Here is a 22,334-nt window from a genome sequence, read left to right as displayed (position 1 = left end):
TCAAGACTGTAGCCTGACAACACAACATCAGGAACAGAGTGGAGAATCAAGACTGTAGCCTGACAACATCATACAATATCTTTTTGCATACTGTAGTACCACATGAAAGTTAAACATGTCTTCCAATAAGGTGATTTACAGTATCGTCATATTGGTAGGTGATAACTGTCTCCAAAATACACTCTTTTCTCATGTTCACCTTCAACAGAGAAGCCTGTTAAATACTGAACAAAAATATAAACGCAACATGTAAAGTGGTGGTCTCATGTTTCATGAGCAGAAATAAAAGATCCCAGATATGTTCCAAATGCACAAAAAGCTTATTTCTCTCAGATTTTGTGCACAGATTTGTTTACATCCCTGTTAGTGAGCATTTCTCTTTTGCCAAAATAATCCAATAAGCCTGACATGTGTGGCATATCAAGAAGCTGATTAAACAGCATGATCATTACACAGGTAATGCGCTGGGGACAAAAAAGGCCACTCTAAAATGTGCAGTTTTGTCACACAACTCAATGCCACAGATGTCTCAAGTTTTGAGGGAACGTGCATTTGGCATGCTGAATGCAGGAATGTCCACCAAAGTTGTTGCCTCACAAATTAATGGTAATTTCCCTACCCATAAGCCGCCCCCAACGTAATATTAGAGAATTTGGCAGTACGTCCAACCGGCCTCTCAACCGCAGACCACGTTTAACCACCACGCCAGCCCAGGACCTCCACATCCGGCTTCTTCACCTACCGGGATCGTCTGAGAAAAGCCACCCAGACAGCTGATTAAACTGTGGGTTTGCAGAAGCAAAGAATTTCTGCATAAACTGTCAGAAACTGCTTCAGGCAAACACATCTGCATGCTTGTCATCCTCATCAGGGTCTTGACCTGACATTGTAATCAACTTCAGTGGGCAAATGTTCACCTTCGATGGCAACTGGCACGCAAATGCGTTCTTCACATTTGCGTGATCGAGCGGTTTGCTGATATCAACGTTGTGAACAGAGTGCCCGTGGTGGCGGTGGGGTTATGGTATGGGCAGGCATAAGCTATGGACAATGAACACAATTGCATTTTATCAAAGGCAATTTGAATGCACAGAGATACCGTGGTGAGATCCTTAGGCCCATTGTTCTGCCTTTCATCCGCAGCCATCACCTCATGTATCAGCATGATAATGCACATCCCCCTGTCGCAAGGATCTGTACACATTTCCACAAAGCTGAAAATGTCCCATTTCTTCCATGGCTTGCATACTCACCAGACATGTCACCCATTGAGCATGTTTGGGATGCTATGGATTGACGTGTACGACAGCTTGTTCCAGTTCCAGACATTATCCACCACCTTCACAAGTCATTGAATAGGAGTGGGACAACATTCCCACAGCCATTGAAGAGGAGTGGGACAACATTCCCACAGCCATTGAAGAGGATTGGGACAACATTCCCACAGCCATTGAAGAGGAGTGGGACAACATTCCCACAGCCATTGAAGAGGATTGGGACAACATTCCCACAGCCATTGAAGAGGAGTGGGACAACATTCCCACAGGCATTGAAGAGGAGTGGGACAACATTCCCACAGCCATTGAAGAGGGGTGGGACAACATTCCCACAGCCATTGAAGAGGATTGGGACAACATTCCCACAGCCATTGAAGAGGAGTGGGACAACATTCCCACAGGCCACAATCAACAGCCTGATCAACTCTATGTGAAGGAGATATTGAATGTTATTCTGATCCACGCCCCTACGTTTTGTTTAAAGTATCTATCACCAAAAGATGCATACTGTATCTGTATTCCCAGTCATCCATATATTAGTGCCTATTGAATTTATTTAAATTGACTGATTTCCTTATATAAACTGTAACTCAGTAAAATGTTATGTTCATTTTTCATCAACTATCCTAAGTGATTTATAGTACAGCGGGTGCATACATCTTTAGTATAGGGTCTGTGAATCAGCGGGAATCGAAACCACCACCCTTACATTACTAGGGACACATTATCAGCCAAGAGAAACAGGACCTCAGTTCTTAACTGTCAATGTGTTTCACTTTTGCTAGATTTTGTAACACTAGCAGTACTGTATGATGTGGTATAATCAATCAATAAGGTCCAAGGGGGTGTGGTATATGGCCAATATACCCCGGCTAAGGGCAGTTCTTACACATGACTCAACGTGGAGTGCCTGCATACAGCCCTTTGTGGTGGTATATTGGCCATATATCACAAACCCCTGAGGCGCCTTATTGCCATTATAAACTGGTTACCAGCATAACTAGAGCAGTAAATATACACGTTTTGTCATACCTGTGGTATACAGTCTGATATACCACAGCTGTCAGCATATCAGCATTCAGGGCTGGAACCACCCAGTTTATAACACAACCTCAGTTACTGTAACTTTAGTGGTCAGAAGTACAACAATGGCACCATTTTATCCAAACACATCAGAATGTTTGATGAACGTTGCTGGAATGCAGACATCCAACATTCTGTTCTTGAGAAAACATTGACACCCACTTTAAAATATGTAGAAACCTGTGATTGTTTGTGTGTGCGTGTGCGTGTGTATGTGTGTGTGTGTGTGCCAATGTCTCCTCCTTCTCTAGCCTTCCACTGTTTGGATACAGTCACCCACAGGGGCAACTCTTAACATCCACTGTGTGTGCTGGTGTCCATGTGTGTTATTGTACTTCTACCCGAATGACACGCTAAGCTTGGACTAAAACCACACAGGTCCAATACAAACACTAATAAAATGTCCCTGTATTGAGGCAGTAACAGGGTGATGGGGACTAATAAAATGTCCCTGTATTGAGGCAGTAACAGGGTGATGGGGACTAATAAAATGTCCCTGTATTGAGGCAGTAACAGGGTGATGGTGGACTAATAAAATGTCCCTGTATTGAGGCAGTAACAGGGTGATGGTGGACTAATAAAATGTCCCTGTATTGAGGCAGTAACAGGGTGATGGGGACTAATAAAATGTCCCTGTATTGAGGCAGTAACAGGGTGATGGGGACTAATAAAATGTCCCTGTATTGAGGCAGTAACAGGGTGATGGGGACTAATAAAATGTCCCTGTATTGAGGCAGTAACAGGGTGATGGTGGACTAATAAAATGTCCCTGTATTGAGGCAGTAACAGGGTGATGGGGACTAATAAAATGTCCCTGTATTGAGGCAGTAACAGGGTGATGGGGACTAATAAAATGTCCCTGTATTGAGGCAGTAACAGGGTGATGGGGACTAATAAAATGTCCCTTTATTGAGGCAGTAACAGGGTGATGGGGACTAATAAAATGTCCCTGTATTGAGGCAGTAACAGGGTGATGGGGACTAATAAAATGTCCCTTTATTGAGGCAGTAACAGGGTGATGGGGACTAATAAAATGTCCCTGTATTGAGGCAGTAACAGGGTGATGGGGACTAATAAAATGTCCCTTTATTGAGGCAGTAACAGGGTGATGGGGACTAATAAAATGTCCCTGTATTGAGGCAGTAACAGGGTGATGGGGACTAATAAAATGTCCCTGTATTGAGGCAGTAACAGGGTGATGGGGACTAATAAAATGTCCCTTTATTGAGGCAGTAACAGGGTGATGGGGACTAATAAAATGTCCCTGTATTGAGGCAGTAACAGGGTGATGGGGACTAATAAAATGTCCCTGTATTGAGGCAGTAACAGGGTGATGGTGGACTAATAAAATGTCCCTGTATTGAGGCAGTAACAGGGTGATGGGGACTAATAAAATGTCCCTGTATTGAGGCAGTAACAGGGTGATGGTGGACTAATAAAATGTCCCTGTATTGAGGCAGTAACAGGGTGATGGGGACTAATAAAATGTCCCTGTATTGAGGCAGTAACAGGGTGATGGGGACTAATAAAATGTCCCTGTATTGAGGCAGTAACAGGGTGATGGGGACTAATAAAATGTCCCTGTATTGAGGCAGTAACAGGGTGATGGGGACTAATAAAATGTCCCTGTATTGAGGCAGTAACAGGGTGATGGGGACTAATAAAATGTCCCTGTATTGAGGCAGTAACAGGGTGATGGGGACTAATAAAATGTCCCTGTATTGAGGCAGTAACAGGGTGATGGGGACTAATAAAATGTCCCTGTATTGAGGCAGTAACGGGGTGATGGTGGACTAATAAAATGTCCCTGTATTGAGACAGTAACAGGGTGATGGGGACTAATAAAATGTCCCTGTATTGAGGCAGTAACAGGGTGATGGGGACTAATAAAATGTCCCTGTATTGAGGAAGTAACAGGGTGATGGGGACTAATAAAATGTCCCTGTATTGAGGCAGTAACAGGGTGATGGGGACTAATAAAATGTCCCTGTATTGAGGCAGTAACAGGGTGATGGGGACTAATAAAATGTCCCTGTATTGAGACAGTAACAGGGTGATGGGGACTAATAAAATGTCCCTGTATTGAGGCAGTAACAGGGTGATGGTGGACTAATAAAATGTCCCTGTATTGAGGCAGTAACAGGGTGATGGTGGACTAATAAAATGTCCCTGTATTGAGGCAGTAACAGGGTGATGGTGGACTAATAAAATGTCCCTGTATTGAGGCAGTAACAGGGTGATGGGGACTAATAAAATGTCCCTGTATTGAGACAGTAACAGGGTGATGGGGACTAAGAAAATGTCCCTGTATTGAGGCAGTAACAGGGTGATGGGGACTAATAAAATGTCCCTGTATTGAGGCAGTAACAGGGTGATGGGACCTACTTCAACCTTTTCTCTCCCTCTCTTGGTAAATAACGAGTGTTGACATTCTGAACGACATTAGTGTTTAACAATGGCAACATTCTCCTGAACAAACACTGTTATTCATGTGATTTTTTTGTGTCTTATTGAGACAAAAGAGTGTGTCCAGTGTGTGTGTGTGTGTGTGTGTGTGTGCGTGCGTGTGTGTGTGTGTATGCCTGCGTGCAATGGGACCTGTATTAATCTGTGTCAACAATATAACTGTTGGATTAGGTTCTAACTATACAGTGGCTGGACTCCACCATAAACTACACAGTCAGTGGCTGGACTCCACCATAAACTACACAGTCAGTGTCTGGACTCCACCATCAACTACACAGTCAGTCGCTGGACTCCACCATAAACTACACAGTCAGTGGCTGGACTCCACCATAAACTACACAGTCAGTGGCTGGACTCCACCATCAACTACACAGTCAGTGTCTGGACTCCACCATCAACTACACAGTCAGTGTCTGGACTCCACCATCAACTACACAGTCAGTGTCTGGACTCCACCATCAACTACACAGTCAGTGACTGGACTCCACCATCAACTACACAGTCAGTGACTGGACTCCACCATAAACTACACAGTCAGTGGCTGGACTCCACCATCAACTACACAGTCAGTGACTGGACTCCACCATAAACTACACAGTCAGTGACTGGACTCCACCATCAACTACACAGTCAGTGGCTGGACTCCACCATAAACTACACAGTCAGTGGCTGGACTCCACCATAAACTACACAGTCAGTGGCTGGACTCCACCATAAACTACACAGTCAGTGTCTGGACTCCACCATCAACTACACAGTCAGTGTCTGGACGCCACCATCAACTACACAGTCAGTGTCTGGACTCCACCATCAACTACACAGTCAGTGGCTGGACTCCACCATAAACTACACATTCAGTGGCTGGACTCCACCATAAACTACACATTCAGAGGCCCAACCACTAAGGCCACATCCCAATATTCTCAATCTGCTTCCGTCCTCTTCCTGTCCCATTTCCTTATCTCCTATCACAGATCAGAAAGACCTCACCATATGAATGCAATAAGATGGAACTCTATCAACCTACCAGGTCTCTCACATCTCAGTCATAACAAAGGAATGGAACCCTGTCAACCTACCAGGCCTCTCACATCTCAGTCATAACAAAGGAATGCAACCCTGTCAACCTACCAGGCCTCTCACATCTCAGTCATAACAAAGGAATGGAACCCTGTCAACCTACCAGGTCTCTCACATCTCAGTCATAACAAAGGAATGCAACCCTATCAACCTACCAGGCCTCTCACATCTCAGTCATAACAACGGAATGCAACCCTGTCAACCTACCAGGCCTCTCACATCTCAGTCATAACAAAGGAATAGAACCCTGTCAACCTACCAGGTCTCTCACATCTCAGTCATAACAAAGGAATAGAACTCTATCAACCTACCAGGCCTCTCACATCTCAGTCATAACAAAGGAATAGAACCCTGTCAACCTACCAGGTCTCTCACATCTCAGTCATAACAAAGGAATAGAACCCTATCAACCTACCAGGGCTCTCACATCTCAGTCATAACAAAGGAATAGAACTCTATCAACCTACCAGGTCTCTCACATCCCAGTCATAACAAAGGAATGGAACCCTGTCAACCTGCCAGGCCTCTCACATCTCAGTCATAACAAAGGAATAGAACTCTATCAACCTACCAGGGCTCTCACATCCCAGTCATAACAAAGGAATGGAACCCTGTCAACCTGCCAGGTCTCTCACATCTCAGTCATAACAAAGAAAAGGTAACAATCATAACCAGCATTATTAGAATATTGGAATACTGTATAAATCATACCCTGGACACTGGCAGGAGAGACCACTGAATCCAAACACACACTAATGTACCCAAAGGCCTTCAGTCTTGACACGGTGCAATCTGCACATCAACCAGCAGAGGGCAATATTTAACTCAACCAGCTAAAGGAATGATAGGCAGACAACCCTTTGACTAGGCCCTGGGTAGGCACCACAACTAGGCACCACACTGTATGTGTTTGATTATGTACAGGGGATACCTAGTCAGTTGCACAGCTGAATGTGTGTGTGTGTGTGTGTGTGTGTGTGTGTGTGTGTGTGTGTGTGTGTGTGTGTGTGTGTGTGTGTGTGTGTGTGTGTGTGTGTGTGTGTGTGTGTGTGTGTGTGTGTGTGTGTGTGTGTGTGTGTGTGTGTGTGTGTGTGTGTGTGTGTGTGTGTGTGTGTGTGTGTGTGTGTGTGTGTACTGAGCTAAGGGGTTCGTGGTTTGAGGGGTACGTGCCTGTGAACATAACCACAAGAGCTCTGGTATAACAAGCTGAACATTTGAATGCTGATTCTGTATCTTTAAAGACAGTTAATCTCCATTACAAGTTGACATTGGACCAACACATTTTGACATCTTGACAAGACACAAGATCCTAACTTTTACTGTATTTTTTCCTGCCTTGGAATTTGGGTGTGATCTCCAAGATGGTAAAATACAATAATATTTAGAGAGAGAGAGAGAGAGAGAGCTATTTCTATACTAGATATGTATTTGTTTAAATTTACATATATTTAAAACATATAGAAAATTGTCCTCTGTTATTACACATTTTGCCTGTATTTTTCTACCATAATGTCTGAAGGTTCATCTCAGCCTGGTCTCAATTCCCCCAAATCCTTAGACATGGTCCCTAACCCCGTTGATGACAAGTACCAACTGAAAAAATGTACAAGAAGGTGCAGGAGGAATATCTTCCAAATGAAAACAGCAATGTAAGTATCTTCAAACAAGCCTGGATAGGGGCAGAAGGATGTGCAATAGATGTGAAGGAATGATTCCAAAAGGACAAGTCCAAGTACAAACAAAGACCTGTCACACCACATATCGAAGAGCGAACATGGAGTTTGTCGATGAAGTGAAAAAGGTCATCAGATTTGGCTTCTTTGCCTCCAGCTCTTTCCTAAAGGTCTTGACATATTTTGGAGAGGAGTCCTGCTTTGAGATAGAGACATGTTTTGGCGCTGACCTGAAGTCCTACCCAGAGATAGGGAATCATGAAAAGGAGGTGTTCATTCCACCATATGAAGTGTTCAGAGTTACTGCCGTGCAGTAAGAGAGAAAATTATGAAAACCTGTGGTACAATGTTGTGTATAAACTAAAGAGTATCAAGCCCACCTTAGAGTAACCAGCATTTCAACATTTTTAAGAAGCCAATTATTAATTAAGAAAATAAATCTTGATCTTGAGTCATTGTCCCTAAATAGAATTGAAATCAAACAGTCCGGCTACTTATCCTTCTTATAGTAAATGAAGCCAAACAACGTGTCCTCAGTGTCTAAAGCTTTTATTGTAATAGGATAATTGGTTTATTGGTGGATGTTACATAAAGACCTCATCCTGACTACCAGAAATAGTTATTATTAAGATGTTTGTATTAACCTGTGTATCAGACTCCATAGGAGATTTTAAAGCACTTATGTACCTTCTGCATCTTGTGGCAAAATTAATAAAGAAAATCATTGAGCTTGACAGCAGTATGTCTTGTCCTTTTAGTTATCACTTTCACTGTACTACATTTAGACTGTCTGAAGATACAACATTACATGGGCCACTGATTAAGATGTAATATAACATGACACGAGTTGAAATGTCCAATAAAGTGAATCTGGAAACTACCAACTGGTGGGGGGAATGTTTACTGTCTTTTCTTCCTTTGTGCAGCAACATCAAACAATGGGTTACAACAATTACAACAAATGACTAAATATTACAACATACTCTCCAACCTCCTGGACATTTAGTCTACAATAAGAGGGAAATCAGAAAGGACCATAAAGACTGGGTAGAGGTAGGTAGGTAGGTAGGTAGGTAGGTAGGTAGGTAGGTAGGTAGGTAGGTAGGTAGGTAGGTAGGTAGGTAGGTAGGTAGGTAGGTAGGTAGGTAGGTAGGTAGGTAGGTAGGTAGGTAGGTAGGTAGGTAGGTAGGTAGGTAGGTAAAGAAAGAAAGAGACAGAGAGACAGACAGAGAGACAGAGAGAGTGAGAAAATGAAAGAGAGAGCGAGAGAAAGTCACCCACTTTCAGTTGATTCTCATAGCAGGCGGTGCCCCGTCTCTGCCATCCTTGATTGGCTCTGAAGTTTATACTTGGGGCCTCACGGTTTGCCTAATTGCGGTTTTCCTTATTCCCTGATAGTTGATTCATTGATTTGTGGTATATTGGCTATTAGTATTCCAGGCCTGAATCAGTCCCTGATTAGAGGGGAAGGATGATGATGATGTTGAAGGGTCTTCGTGTACTGTTATGCATTCACACACACACGCATGCACACGCACACACCTTTTCTCAGTACCAGCAGTGGTGTTGCTGTTGTTAGTCATGTTCACACATAGACCAGTATGAGAAGTGTGAACAAACAATTCTCAGAAACCGTGTGGTGTTTCCTGCCTGTGTGTGCGTGCGTGTGCGTGAGTGTGTTAGAATGTGACCTCTACTGATCTGTGCAACCTCACATCCCTCTACAGATATGTCTGCTGCATTAGGTGACATCTATACAGTTGCTGGACTCCAGCATAAACAACATATTCATCAGCTATGTTAAGGCCAGGTCCCAATAGTCTCAATCTGCTCCCTTCCTTCTCTTGTCTCCTTTCCTTGTCTGCGTTCCTTTGTAAACACCACATCACATGAATGTAATATGATGGAACTCTATCAACCTACCAGGTCTCTCACATCTCAGTCATAACAAAGGAATAGAACTCTATCAACCTACCAGGCCTCTCACATCTCAGTCATAACAAAGGAATAGAACTCTATCAACCTACCAGGCCTCTCACATCTCAGTCATAACAAAGGAATAGAACCCTGTCAACCTACCAGGTCTCTCACATCTCAGTCATAACAAAGGAATAGAACTCTATCAACCTACCAGGTCTCTCACATCTCAGTCATAACAAAGGAATAGAACCCTGTCAACCTACCAGGCCTCTCACATCTCAGTCATAACAAAGGAATAGAACTCTATCAACCTACCAGGTCTCTCACATCTCAGTCATAACAAAGGAATAGAACTCTATCAACCTACCAGACCTCTCACATCTCAGTCATAACAAAGGAATAGAACTCTATCAACCTACCAGGCCTCTCACATCTCAGTCATAACAAAGAAAAGGTAACAAACATAACCAGCAGTATTAGAATATTGGGATACTGTCTCAATCATACCCTGGACACTGGCATCAAACACACACTAATGTACCCAGAGGCATTCAGGGCAGTGTTTCCCAAACTCGGTTGTCGGGACCCCAAGGAGTGCACTTTTTTGTTATTGCAAGAGCACTACACAGCTGTTTCAAATGATCAAACCTTGATGATTAGTTGAATCAACTGTATAGAGCTAGGGTAAAAACCCCAAACGTGCACCCTTTGGGGTCCCATGGAGCGAGTTTGGTAAACCCTGCTTTAGTGTCTTGACACGGTGCTTTCCTCACAGCAGCCAGAAGAGGGCAGTATTTAATTCAACCAGCTAAAGGAATGATTGACAGACAAGCTTAGTCTAGGCCAGGGGTAAGCAACACTATTTCTTCAGTGCAGCTGGTACTGCAGGATTTTGTCCCAACCTGGCACCACACTGTACAGTATATGTGTGAGTATGTGAAGGGAAAGGTAATACCTAGTCAGTTGCACAACTGAATGCATTCAACCGAAATGTGTCTTCCACATTTAAACCAACTCTTCTGAATCAGAGATGTGCAGGGGGCTACCTTAATCGACGTTATCGGCACCCGGGGAGCTATGTGTGAACATGACTAACACCAGCAACACCACTGCTGATACTGAGAAAAAGTGTGTGTGTACTGTGGTAATGGGGTTGTGGTTTGAGGGGTACTTGTGCCTGTAGGTGTCTGTTCTCAGCAAGAGAGGAGGGACTGTGAAAATAAGCACCCCTGGTATAACAAGACCCCCTGAAAGTTGAACATTTGAATGCTGATTCTGTATCTTAAAAGACAATTCATCTCCATTACAAGTTGACATTGGACCAATACATTTTGACATCATGGCAAGACTCAAGATCCTAACCTTTACTGTGATGTTATTCGTCCCGGCTTGGACTTTGGGTGTGGACTCCAAGATGGTAAGACACTACACTATTTAGACTGTACTTGAGAAAGAAAGAAAATAAATCAACAACGAGAGAGAGAGACGGAATTTAAATTAATTTAATAAATTCTATTTTTTCCCCCCATATTGTCTGAAAGGTTCATCTTCGTCAGCCTGGTCTCAATTTCTCTGTACCCTTAGACATGGTCCCTAACTCTGTTGACGACAAGTACAAACACTGCACTGAAAAAATGTACAAGAAGGTGCAGGAGGAATATCTTCCAAATGAAAACTCCACTGAGGGGATCTTCAAACAAGCCTGGATGAAGGCAGAAGGATGTGCAACTATTGAGAAAGTGAAGAAACGATTCCAAAAGGACAAGTCCAAGTACAATCCTAAAGAACTTACACATGATCATATCAAGGCTATCTGTGCTTACTCAGCAGAGGTACCTGAGATATACCCAGTGTTCAACCAAGCAGTCCGGACCAGTAGAACAGAGTACACCACCTCCTTCCCCTTCCACTCCCTTCATTTCCTTCTGACTGACGCCATTCGCCTCCTGAAACTGAACCAAAAGTCCTGTCACACCACGTATCGAAGAACCAACATGGAGTTTGTTAGTAAAGTTAACAAAGTAATCAGATTTGGCTTCTTTGCCTCCAGCTCTCTCGACAAGGGAATTAGTACAAGATTTGGAGATAAGTCTTGCTTTGAGATAAAGACATGTTTTGGCGCTGACCTGAAGTCCTTCCCCAAACTGGGGAATCATGAAAAGGAGGTGTTGATTCCACCGTATGAAGTGTTCAGAGTTACTGCCGTGCTGAAGAAAGAGAATTATAAAAACCTTTGGTGCGATGTTGTGTACACACTAAAGAGTATCCCCAAGCCCCGGAGTAACCTGAATTGCAAACTGTTTAGGTAAAAAATGATTAACTGAGAAAATCTCTTGATCTTGAGTCATTGATTTAAATTATATCCAGGGACAAACATTCAGGCTGCTTATCCTCTTAAAGCCAAACAATGTGTTTTTACTGTCTAAAGATTTTAATGTAGTAAGTTAATTGGTTCTTTGGTGAATGTTAAATACAAACCTCATCCTGACTACCAGAAATAGTGATTATTAAGATGTTTGTATTAACCTGTGTATCAGACTCCATAGGAGATTTTAAAGCACTTATATACCTTCTGCAGCTTGTGGCAAAATTAATAAAGAAAATCATTGAGCTTGACTACAGTATGTCTCGTCCTTTTAGTTATCACTTTCACTGTACTACATTTAGACTGTCTGAAGATACAACATTACATGGGCCACTGATTAAGATGTAATATAACATGACACACGTTGAATTGTCCAATAAAGGGATACTGGAAACTACTGACTGGTGGGGGGGATATTTACTGTACTGTCTTGCTTTACACCCCCCCAGACATTTTGTCTCCAATAAGATAGAAATCAGAAAGGACAATAAGAACTGGGTAGAGACCAACAGAGAAAGAAGTCTACAAGCGGTACCTGGTTTATTCTGTAATACACATACCTCAATGGACATATCTTCACAACGTGCCCTGCCCTGATTGGCCCACAGGCATGTCACCCATCACCAGCCGATTCTCATAGCAGGTGGTGCCCCGCCTCTGCTGTCCTTGATTGGCTCCGAATTGTATACTTGGGGCCTCAAGATTTGCCTTATTGCTGTTTTGCTTATTCCCTGATAGTTGATTAATTGATTGGTTGATATATCGACTGATCGATCAATCAATTGATTGATTAGTGGTATTTTGGTTATTGGTCCTTGAATAGAGGGGAAAGATTATGACGTTTAATGGTCTCTCAGTACTAATACGCAAGCACACACACAAACACGAACACACACACCTTTTCTCAGTATCAGCAGTGGTGTTGCTGTTAGTCATGTTCACACATAGCTCAGTATGAAAGAAGTCTGAACAAACAATTCTCAGAAGCTGTATGGTGTGTCCTGCCTGTGTGGGGGTATATGTGTGTGTGTGTGTCTGTTTTTGTGTGATGGGTTCTCTATATAAGTGTAATTTCTCAGAAGCACTGAGGAGAGGCTGTGACTGCCTTGCAGACAGATGCAGCATCTTAAAGACGCCTGATGTTCATGCAAATGTATGTTCTATTCCATATGTGTCTCTGAGACAGGGTTTACATTGCTACCCACAGTGCAAACCTGTAAAAAAGAGCACACAAACTGCAAGAGAAGAAGAGGAAAGTTTATTTGTATCCTTTTACACCAGAGGTGGACAACCCTCCTCCTGGAGAACTACGGTTTTGTATCCTTTTACACCAGAGGTGGACAACCCTCCTCCTGGAGAACTACGGTTTTGTATCCTTTTACACCAGAGGTGGACAACCCTCCTCCTGGAGAACTACGGTTTTGTATCCTTTTACATCAGAGGTGGAACAACCCTCCTCCTGGAGAACTACGGTTTTGTATCCTTTTACATCAGAGCTGGACAACCCTCCTCCTGGAGAACTACGGTTTTGTATCCTTTTACATGAGAGGTGGAACAACCCTCCTCCTGGAGAACTACGGTGTTGTATCCTTTTACATCATAGGTGGAACAACCCTCCTCCTGGAGAACTACTGTTTATATCCTTTTACACCAGAGGTGAACAACCCTCCTCCTGGAGAACTACTGTTTATATCCTTTTACATCATAGGTGGAACAACCCTCCTCCTGGAGAACTACTGTTTATATCCTTTTACACCAGAGGTGAACAACCCTCCTCCTGGAGAACTACTGTTTATATCCTTTTACACCAGAGGTGAACAACCCTCCTCCTGGAGAACTACTGTTTATATCCTTTTACACCAGAGGTGAACAACCCTCCTCCTGGAGAACTACTGTTTATATCCTTTTACATCATAGGTGGAACAACCCTCCTCCTGGAGAACTACTGTTTTATATCCTTTTACATCATAGGTGGAACAACCCTCCTCCTGGAGAACTACTGTTTTATATCCTTTTACACCAGAGGTGGAACAACCCTCCTCCTGGAGAACTACTGTTTTATATCCTTTTACACCAGAGGTGGAACAACCCTCCTCCTGGAGAACTACTGTTTATATCCTTTTACACCAGAGGTGGAACAACCCTCCTCCTAGAGAACTACTGTTTTATATCCTTTTAAAACAGTAGTTCTGCTGGAGCGCATGCTACAGGTGGGTGCTGCTATGGTGACCAGCGAGCTGAGATAAGGGGGGACTTTACCTAGCAGGGTCTTGTAGATGACATGGAGCCAGTGGGTATATGGGGCTTTGGTGACAAAACGGATGGCACTGTGATAGACTGCATCCAGTCTGTTGAGTAGGGTATTGGAGGCTATTTTGTAAATGACATCGCTGAAGTCGAGGATTGGTAGGATGGTCAGTTTTACGAGGGTATGTTTGGCAGCATGAGTGAAGGATGCTTTGTTGCGAAATAGGAAGCCAATTCTAGATTTAACTTTGGATTGGAGATGTTTGATGTGGGTCTGGAAGGAGAGTTTACAGTCTAACCAGACACCTAGGTATTTGTAGTTGTCCACGTATTCTAAGTCAGAGCCATCCAGAGTAGTGATGTTGGACAGGCAGGCAGGTGCAGGCAGCGATCAGTTGACGAGCATGCATTTAGTTTTACTTGTATTTAAGAGCAATTGGAGGCCATGGAAGGAGAGTTGTATGGCATTGAAGCTTGCCTGGAGGGTTGTTAACACAGTGTCCAAAGAAGGGCCAGAAGTATACAGAATGGTGTCATCTGCGTAGAGGTGGATCAGTGACTCACCAGCAGCAAGAGCGACATCATTGATGTATACAGAGAAGAGAGTCGGTGCAAGAATTGAACCCTGTGGCACCCCCATAGAGACTGCCAGAGGTCCGGACAGCAGACCCTCCGATTTGACACATATGGCAAATAGGAACTGAATGGTTTTCAGAGACAGGGGGAGGGGTTGTGAGGAGCTGAAGGCTGGAACTAAAAGCAAACAAAAATCAACCATTGTAAAATATACTGTGTACATAAAATGTGTTTAGTGTATATACATGTATATAGACACCTCACAAGTCCTTAACTGGCAGCTTCATTAAATTAAAGTTGAATGAAAACACACAAATTAACACACAGGAACAGTACACCCTCTATATAATTAATATCATAGGCCTAATAGTACTTTAGAGCTCTTTTTAGTTGCACACTATATAGCTGGGTCACCCTGTCCTGCCCCTAGGGGTCCACGGCCCTGTAGCGCACCAACCCAACACACCCCACTCAGCTTTAGGATCTTAGTGAAACATTCATTGTTGGTTTGAGGTGTGTTGGGCCAAGTCCAGAGTGACAACAGTACAGCAGACCCCCAGGGCCAGGTCTGAGCAGCCCAGCCTATATAGATATCTCCCCTGACGTGGGCATGTTTTCAATACAGACTCCTTTAGGCGTACAGTATTCCATATAAAGCATCCAGACGTTATAAAAGTTTGATAATCACAGCACCAGGTTCAGGAGTAATGCTGCGAAAGGTACTTTCTTGTATACTGGAGCCTCAGAATGGAATGAGTTGCCTCTGCCCATAAAAACATCCCCCTCTCTGGGCAGCTTTAAAAATCAAATAAAAATATCTTTGATGTCCTCTGTGCCCATATGAATAACCCCCATGATGTAACTAGAATGATGAGATGTTCTTCCTCTCTGTTTGTGTTTTATTATTCACTGCCATACTGTTTTTAACTGTGTTTGATCTTGTCTCAAGAGGACCACAATGGAAATAAGTCCCAGACTTTATTGTGTGTTGCCTCAATGATTTTATTAATGTGCATGTATGGCTTTTAAGTTTATTGTGTGCTTGTTTTTTTAAATGGTCAAATTAATTAAAAAAAATCTATCTCTATTATAGAAAAAACACTATTTCCATTGCTCGTTAGTTCTATTCTCGTACTGTCTCTGCGTTGTGCATTTATCTTCGACATATCCTTACACCTGTCATCACCCGATCCTCCTAAAATGAGGCATGGCAAAGAATCACTTTGGAGTACATTTATACATTATCCAGGAAAATAATGAATGGTTCAATCACTTCCCAGACACCAGACTGTAGCTTTAATGTTGTCATGTTCAATCACTTCCCAGACACCAGACTGTAGCTTTAATGTTGTCATGTTCAATCACTTCCCAGACACCAGACTGTAGCTTTAATGTTGTCATGTTCAATCACTTCCCAGACACCAGACTGTAGCTTTAATGTTGTCATGTTCAATCACTTCCCAGACACCAGACTGTAGCTTTAATGTTGTCATGTTCAATCACTTCCCAGACACCAGACTGTAGCTTTAATGTTGTCATGTTCAATCACTTCCCAGACACCAGACTGTAGCTTTAATGTTGTCATGTTCAATCACTTCCCAGACACCAGACTGTAGCTTTAATGTTGTCATGTTCAATCACTTCCCAGACACCAGACTGTAGCTTTAATGTTGTCATGTTCAATCACTTCCCAGACACCAGACTGTGGCTTTAATGTTGTCATGTTCAATCACTTCCCAGACACCAGACTGTGGCTTTAATGTTGTCATGTTCAATCACTTCCCAGACACCAGACTGTGGCTTTAATGTTGTCATGTTCAATCACTTCCCAGACACCAGACTGTGGCTTTAATGTTGTCATGTTCAATCACTTCCCAGACACCAGACTGTAGCTTTAATGTTGTCATGTTCAATCACTTCCCAGACACCAGACTGTAGCTTTAATGTTGTCATGTTCAATCACTTCCCAGACACCAGACTGTGGCTTTAATGTTGTCATGTTCAATCACTTCCCAGACACCAGACTGTAGCTTTAATGTTGTCATGTTCAATCACTTCCCAGACACCAGACTGTAGCTTTAATGTTGTCATGTTCAATCACTTCCCAGACACCAGACTGTAGCTTTAATGTTGTCATGTTCAATCACTTCCCAGACACCAGACTGTAGCTTTAATGTTGTCATGTTCAATCACTTCCCAGACACCAGACTGTAGCTTTAATGTTGTCATGTTCAATCACTTCCCAGACACCAGACTGTAGCTTTAATGTTGTCATGTTCAATCACTTCCCAGACACCAGACTGTAGCTTTAATGTTGTCATGTTCAATCACTTCCCAGACACCAGACTGTAGCTTTAATGTTGTCATGTTCAATCACTTCCCAGACACCAGACTGTAGCTTTAATGTTGTCATGTTCAATCACTTCCCAGACACCAGACTGTAGCTTTAATGTTGTCATGTTCAATCACTTCCCAGACACCAGACTGTAGCTTTAATGTTGTCATTAAGCTACCCGTCAATTCAAGATGAAACATTCACTGAATATACTGCAAAATGCACCTGAGCTCCACACACTGGTCTTCCCTGGCTGTCTGACCCTGCCTGGGAATCTTCCCACTCCTAAATGGTAGGCTTTAAAAATATTGCAAGAGAAAGTACAAGTCTCTCTAACTCTGCTCTCTTCAAACTACACCTAGCATATTGGCTGAAATAGTCCAGTAATACAACATAAGTGCCATGTGAGAATCTCTGATAATTTAACCCATTTCTTTAAACCGGTTATGGCTAGGCGATCCGCTAGCGGAACACCTCGACAACATCAGGTGAAATTGCAGAGCGCGAAATTCAAATTACAGAAATATAAATATTTAATATTCATGAAAATACAAGTGTCCTACATCAAAATGAAGCTACAAAAAGGTTTAGGGCGAAAGCACACCATGCGATTATCTGAGGTCGGCGCCCTGCATACAAAGGCATGAAATACATTTTTCAACCAGGCAGGTGCGCCACGAACGTCAGAAATAGCGATAAAATAAATGCCTTACCTTTGAATATCCTCTTCTGTTGGCACTCCAAAAGGTCCCAGCTACATCACAAATGGTCATTTTGTTCGATTAAACTCAGTTAAGCTGGCGCACTTCATTCAATAATCCACTGGTTTCCCTCCTTCAAAATGCATACAAAATGAATCCCAAATGTTACCAATAAACTTCTCCAAACAAGTCTAACACCGTTTATTATCCAACCTTAGGTACCCTAATACATAAATTAACGATAACAGTTAAGACGGAGAATCGTCATTGTCTTTACCGGAGATAAACAACAACAACATATATATATATATCATTAAGGTACGTACCTAATATTTCATCACATACATTCATATTTCATACATATGTATACACTGCTCAAAAAAATAAAGGGAACACTTAATCAACAAAATGTAACTCCAAGTCAATCACACTTCTGTGAAATCAAACTGTCCACTTAGGAAGCAACACTGATTGACAATAAATTTCACATGCTGTTGTGCAAATGGAATAGACAACAGGTGGAAATTATAGGCAATTAGCAAGACACCCCCAATAAAGGAGTGGTTCTGCAGTTGGTGACCACAGACCACTTCTCAGTTCCTATGCCTTCTGGCTGATTTTTTGGTCACATTTTCAGTTTTTGATTTGTTAAAAAAGTTTGAAATATCCAATAAATGTCGTTCCACTTCATGATTGTGTCCCACTTGTTGTTGATTCTTCACAAAAAAATACAGTTTTATATCTTTATGTTTGAAGCCTGAAATGTGCCAAAAGGTGTCAAAGTTCAAGGGGGCCGAATACTTTCGCAAGGCACTGTATATATATATACATACATACATACATACATACATATATATATATATATATATATATATATATATATATATATATATATATATATATGTATGTATGAAATATGAATGTATGTGATAAAATATTAGGTACGTACCTTAATGATTTATGTGATTACCTGATTGAGATATATTCCCTTGTCATTAGTGCACCTTAGGTTTTGGCTCCCCCTGTTGACCGTTTATCGTACTGTGGTAAGTGTGTCAGTGATGGGATAAAGGCAGGAAGGCAGGAAGGCAGGAAGTTGGGCCTTCAGGTGGGAGGTAGTCCTAGCTAGACGTGGGAGAGGTATAGTCTTTTGACCATACATACACACATGTGTGCAAAGCTGTCATCAAGGCAAAGGTTGGCTTCTTTGAAGAATCTCAAATATAAAATATATTTTGATTCGTTTAACACTTTTTTTGTTACTACATGTACATGGTTACGTGTTATTTCGTAGTGTTGATGTCTTCACCATTATTCGTCAATGTAGAAAAGAGTAAAAATAAAGAAAACCCCTTGAATGAGTAGGTGTACCCAAACTTTTGACTGGTACTGTATATCTAAATGTTTTTACAGGACAAATGTGAGGGTGCACGTGCCCCATGACGTTTCTGATGGTACGTTCTGTTTTGTTGTCATGTGCACTAGAATGTGTGTAAAAAGAAAACAATAATGAAAAGCATTGAGTAATATTATATCTCCTGTCCTCTTTACCCACCATGTGTAAATCTGGTGTAAATCTACAGAAAATATACATTACATCTCCTGTCCTCTTTACCCACCATGTGTAAATCTGGTGTAAATCTACAGAAGATATATATTACATCTCCTGTCCTCTTTACCCACCATGTGTAAATCTGGAGTACATCTACAGAAGATATACATTACATATCCTGTCCTCTTTATCTACTATGTGTAAATCTGGTGTAAATCTACAGAAGATATACATTACATCTCATTAAAAAGCAACTCCACTAGTTCTCAGGTTGTTCTCTGATTGGTTTAAAATTTTAAGCAGCAGCAGTAGCACCCCTTAGCAACTAACGTCTCAAATAGGAAACTAAAAGCTCTGTGGCTAATCTGATCAACACTGTCAGGGTTAGTAGTTTCCTGTGTCTGATGTCAGAGCTCAGTAATGCTCAATCTATCAACCACAACAAGGAGAGAACGGTCTCGTTCCAGGCCAACTATATTGCAGTTGAGTTTGACGCTACGACAAATGAGCATCAAATCGCTATACCATATGATGTGGTTAACTGATATGTTAAACAGTAATCAAGGAGATGTGAGATCTGGCAGGCGAACTCAATGTAGTCAGCCTGGAACGTGGCCAACATCATGAGTGGGGTTGGAGGAGAGAGGGGGCGGGACTTGGTTATGAGAGAAGCTTTCAGTAGCCATCATGTTGACTGGCAGAGACAACAGAGGCCATAGGGTGGCAGTTAACTGTCATAACATCTACTGTCTATCCACAGGTTAACTGTCATAACATCTACTGTCTATCCACAGGTTAACTGTCATAACATATACTGTCTATCCACAGGTTAACTGTCATAACATCTACTCTTTATCCACAGGTTAACTGTCATAACATATACTGTCTATCCACAGGTTACTTTGACACTATAACTGTTGTTTTGACACCACTATAATACAGAATATCTCTAAGAGATGGAAATCCTATGTGTTCCTGAGAAATGTATGGAACTCATCCAGTGATGTCATTATCAGTCACACAACCTGACAGACTGTGACCATGACAACTGACCACACGGTGCAGTGGTAGACTTGGGGTCGAGGGGAGCGTGAGAAAGACAGAAAGGGGGAACGTTAACTCTTTCTCAGCAGCATCACTTTTAGTTTCAAATGGCCCTGTGGTGAACCACGGTAGAGCTGTGTACATCCTCATGCATGTGTACGTGTGCAGACATGAAGATCTGTATGACATGGTGCACGTATTAGCTTGGTGCTTCAGTGTGGGAACATGGTTTGTGGTCATGTCTGCTTGTAAAGTCAGATCTCTGACCAGGTATAAGTAGATCTTGGCAGACCGTCTGCAAAAACACGTCCTGAAGCTGAACAATACAAAACAACCTCTATCGTGCTCCAGTCTGGTAAGTCCAGCTATCAGATACCGTAAACCTCATTGTAATCTCTGCATGATACGGCTTCATTAAATGGTGGCATTGCAGTAACTCCTATCAATTTTTCAATAGTTGATCATATCAAAGCTATGTTGTATCATGTTTTTGTATTGTTATGCTGATTGTTTTTGGTCTCCTATACATGTTGTTTTACTACAGGTGCTGTTGAAGTCATGGGGAGAGACAACATCCTAACCTTTTCTGTGCTGTGTGTCTTCTCTGCTTGGACTCCGGGTGTGGATACAAAGACGGTAAGATACAACACTATTTCGAGTGCATTTGAATATGAGCGAGAGGGCGATTCTATTATCAAAATAACAGGCACAAGTTTAGTATGGACAAAGTTTGTGATGACATTATGACTGATGGCCAGCCTTACATCTTGTCTCTCATCATCATTTTATTTGCATTTTCTTGTGTCATACCTGTTTGTCTATTTTTCTCTCTTCCTTTCACTAAAGGTCAGTCTCCCTCTGCATGGTCTAAAACCCAAAATCCCTTTAAACATGGCTCCAGACTCTGTTGATGACTCCTACAAGGGCTGTGAGGAGAAGATGTTCAGGAAGGTGCATGACTATTACCTGAAAACGGAAAGACTAAAAAACAAAGATTTCAACCAGGCTTGGACCGATGCTGAGGCCCGTTACAAACCCAAACCGAAAAGAGCACTGTCTAAAATCTATTCCCTGGCAATCCAGGTGTATGTGACTGAATACTCCCAAATGTTCAAGTCATTCAACGAGGCCACTCGTACCCAAAAGAAGAGCTACAGCACAACATTCCAGTACCACTCCCTGCACTTCCTTCTGACCAATGCTTTACGAATCCTGAACAAGAAAAATAAGCGTTTCCAAACCTTCCGAGGAACCAACGTGTCTTTCCACGGAGTCCGAAATACTGAAATGCGATTCGGACAGTTCACGTCGAGCTCTTTAGACAAGAAAATCACTAAACACTTTGGAAATCGCTCCTGTTTTGAGATCACCACTTACCTTGGTGCCCCACTGGGGGAGTACGCATCTCAGATGGCTCATGAGAAGGAGGTGCTGATTCCTCCCTACGAGGTGTTCAGAATTACAGAGGTGCTGAAGAGAACAGACAAGAAAGACCTCTGGTGTGACGTCGTCTACAAACTGGAGAGTACCAAGAAAGGAAAAAGTGACCTGAAATGCCAGATGGTTGGACCACTCCAAGGAGAATAAAATCAAAACAGCAACACAGCTGTCAAATATGAAATGCAGTTTTTAATGCAACACCTGGCTTCCCCATCCACCGTCGCTCCCTCCCACAAATACAGGAAATACAGAAACATTAGCGGAGCTTTTCCTACTTTCAGATTGTCAGATCTGTCTTGTTGTAAATGTTTCCCACATTGTTTGCTTAGATTGTTAACCTTTCTTCTGCCAGTGAATTGGCATTTGTTGTCATGTGCACTGGAGCTTTTGCTAAAAACCTATAACGAAAAGCATTCAGCAATATTACATCTCCTGTCCTATTTATCCACTACCTACACATCCATTATAAAGAGATGAATTTCATCTCACTTGAAGACAATGTGTTTGTTCTCAGGTTATAATTACAATGGGCTACAAAGATACTCCGATTTAAATAAAGAAATAGCCAAAGATAA

General features: G+C 42.2%; 2 protein-coding genes and 1 pseudogene across 2 annotated transcripts; all 3 read left to right on the top strand.

The window, feature by feature from the left end:
• The first annotated feature begins 7,466 nt into the window (after window positions 1-7,466).
• Window positions 7,467-7,969, top strand: LOC110533218 (T-cell ecto-ADP-ribosyltransferase 1-like; annotated as a pseudogene).
• A 2,815-nt stretch (window positions 7,970-10,784) lies between these two features.
• Window positions 10,785-11,897, top strand: LOC118941385 (erythroblast NAD(P)(+)--arginine ADP-ribosyltransferase-like). The gene is made up of 2 exons (XM_036953885.2): window positions 10,785-10,916; window positions 11,041-11,897. Exons 1-2 carry the CDS (start codon window positions 10,839-10,841, stop codon window positions 11,806-11,808), a joined length of 846 nt encoding a protein of 281 aa, XP_036809780.1. The 5' UTR covers window positions 10,785-10,838; the 3' UTR covers window positions 11,809-11,897.
• An 8,631-nt stretch (window positions 11,898-20,528) lies between these two features.
• On the top strand, window positions 20,529-22,334 carry LOC110516047 (ecto-ADP-ribosyltransferase 5-like). The gene is made up of 3 exons (XM_036953887.2): window positions 20,529-20,674; window positions 20,864-20,955; window positions 21,166-22,334. Exons 2-3 carry the CDS (start codon window positions 20,878-20,880, stop codon window positions 21,904-21,906), a joined length of 819 nt encoding a protein of 272 aa, XP_036809782.2. The 5' UTR covers window positions 20,529-20,674; window positions 20,864-20,877; the 3' UTR covers window positions 21,907-22,334.

The sequence above is a fragment of the Oncorhynchus mykiss genome, chromosome 10 (assembly GCF_057628025.1).
Source record: "Oncorhynchus mykiss isolate SJ-2025 chromosome 10, ASM5762802v1, whole genome shotgun sequence".
Classification (NCBI taxonomy): domain Eukaryota; kingdom Metazoa; phylum Chordata; class Actinopteri; order Salmoniformes; family Salmonidae; genus Oncorhynchus; species Oncorhynchus mykiss.
The sequence above is the reverse complement of the archived record's forward strand: the minus strand, read 5'-3'. Positions and strand labels throughout refer to the sequence as shown.

Excerpts from the sequence above, each read along its gene's own strand:
- LOC110516047 (XM_036953887.2), top strand. The coding sequence starts at position 20,878 with ATGGGGAGAGACAACATCCTAACCTTTTCTGTGCTGTGTGTCTTCTCT. Across the intron at positions 20,956-21,165 it reads CGGGTGTGGATACAAAGACG|GTCAGTCTCCCTCTGCATGG; the intron begins GTAAGATACAAC and ends CTTTCACTAAAG.
- LOC118941385 (XM_036953885.2), top strand. The coding sequence starts at position 10,839 with ATGGCAAGACTCAAGATCCTAACCTTTACTGTGATGTTATTCGTCCCG. Across the intron at positions 10,917-11,040 it reads TGGGTGTGGACTCCAAGATG|GTTCATCTTCGTCAGCCTGG; the intron begins GTAAGACACTAC and ends ATTGTCTGAAAG.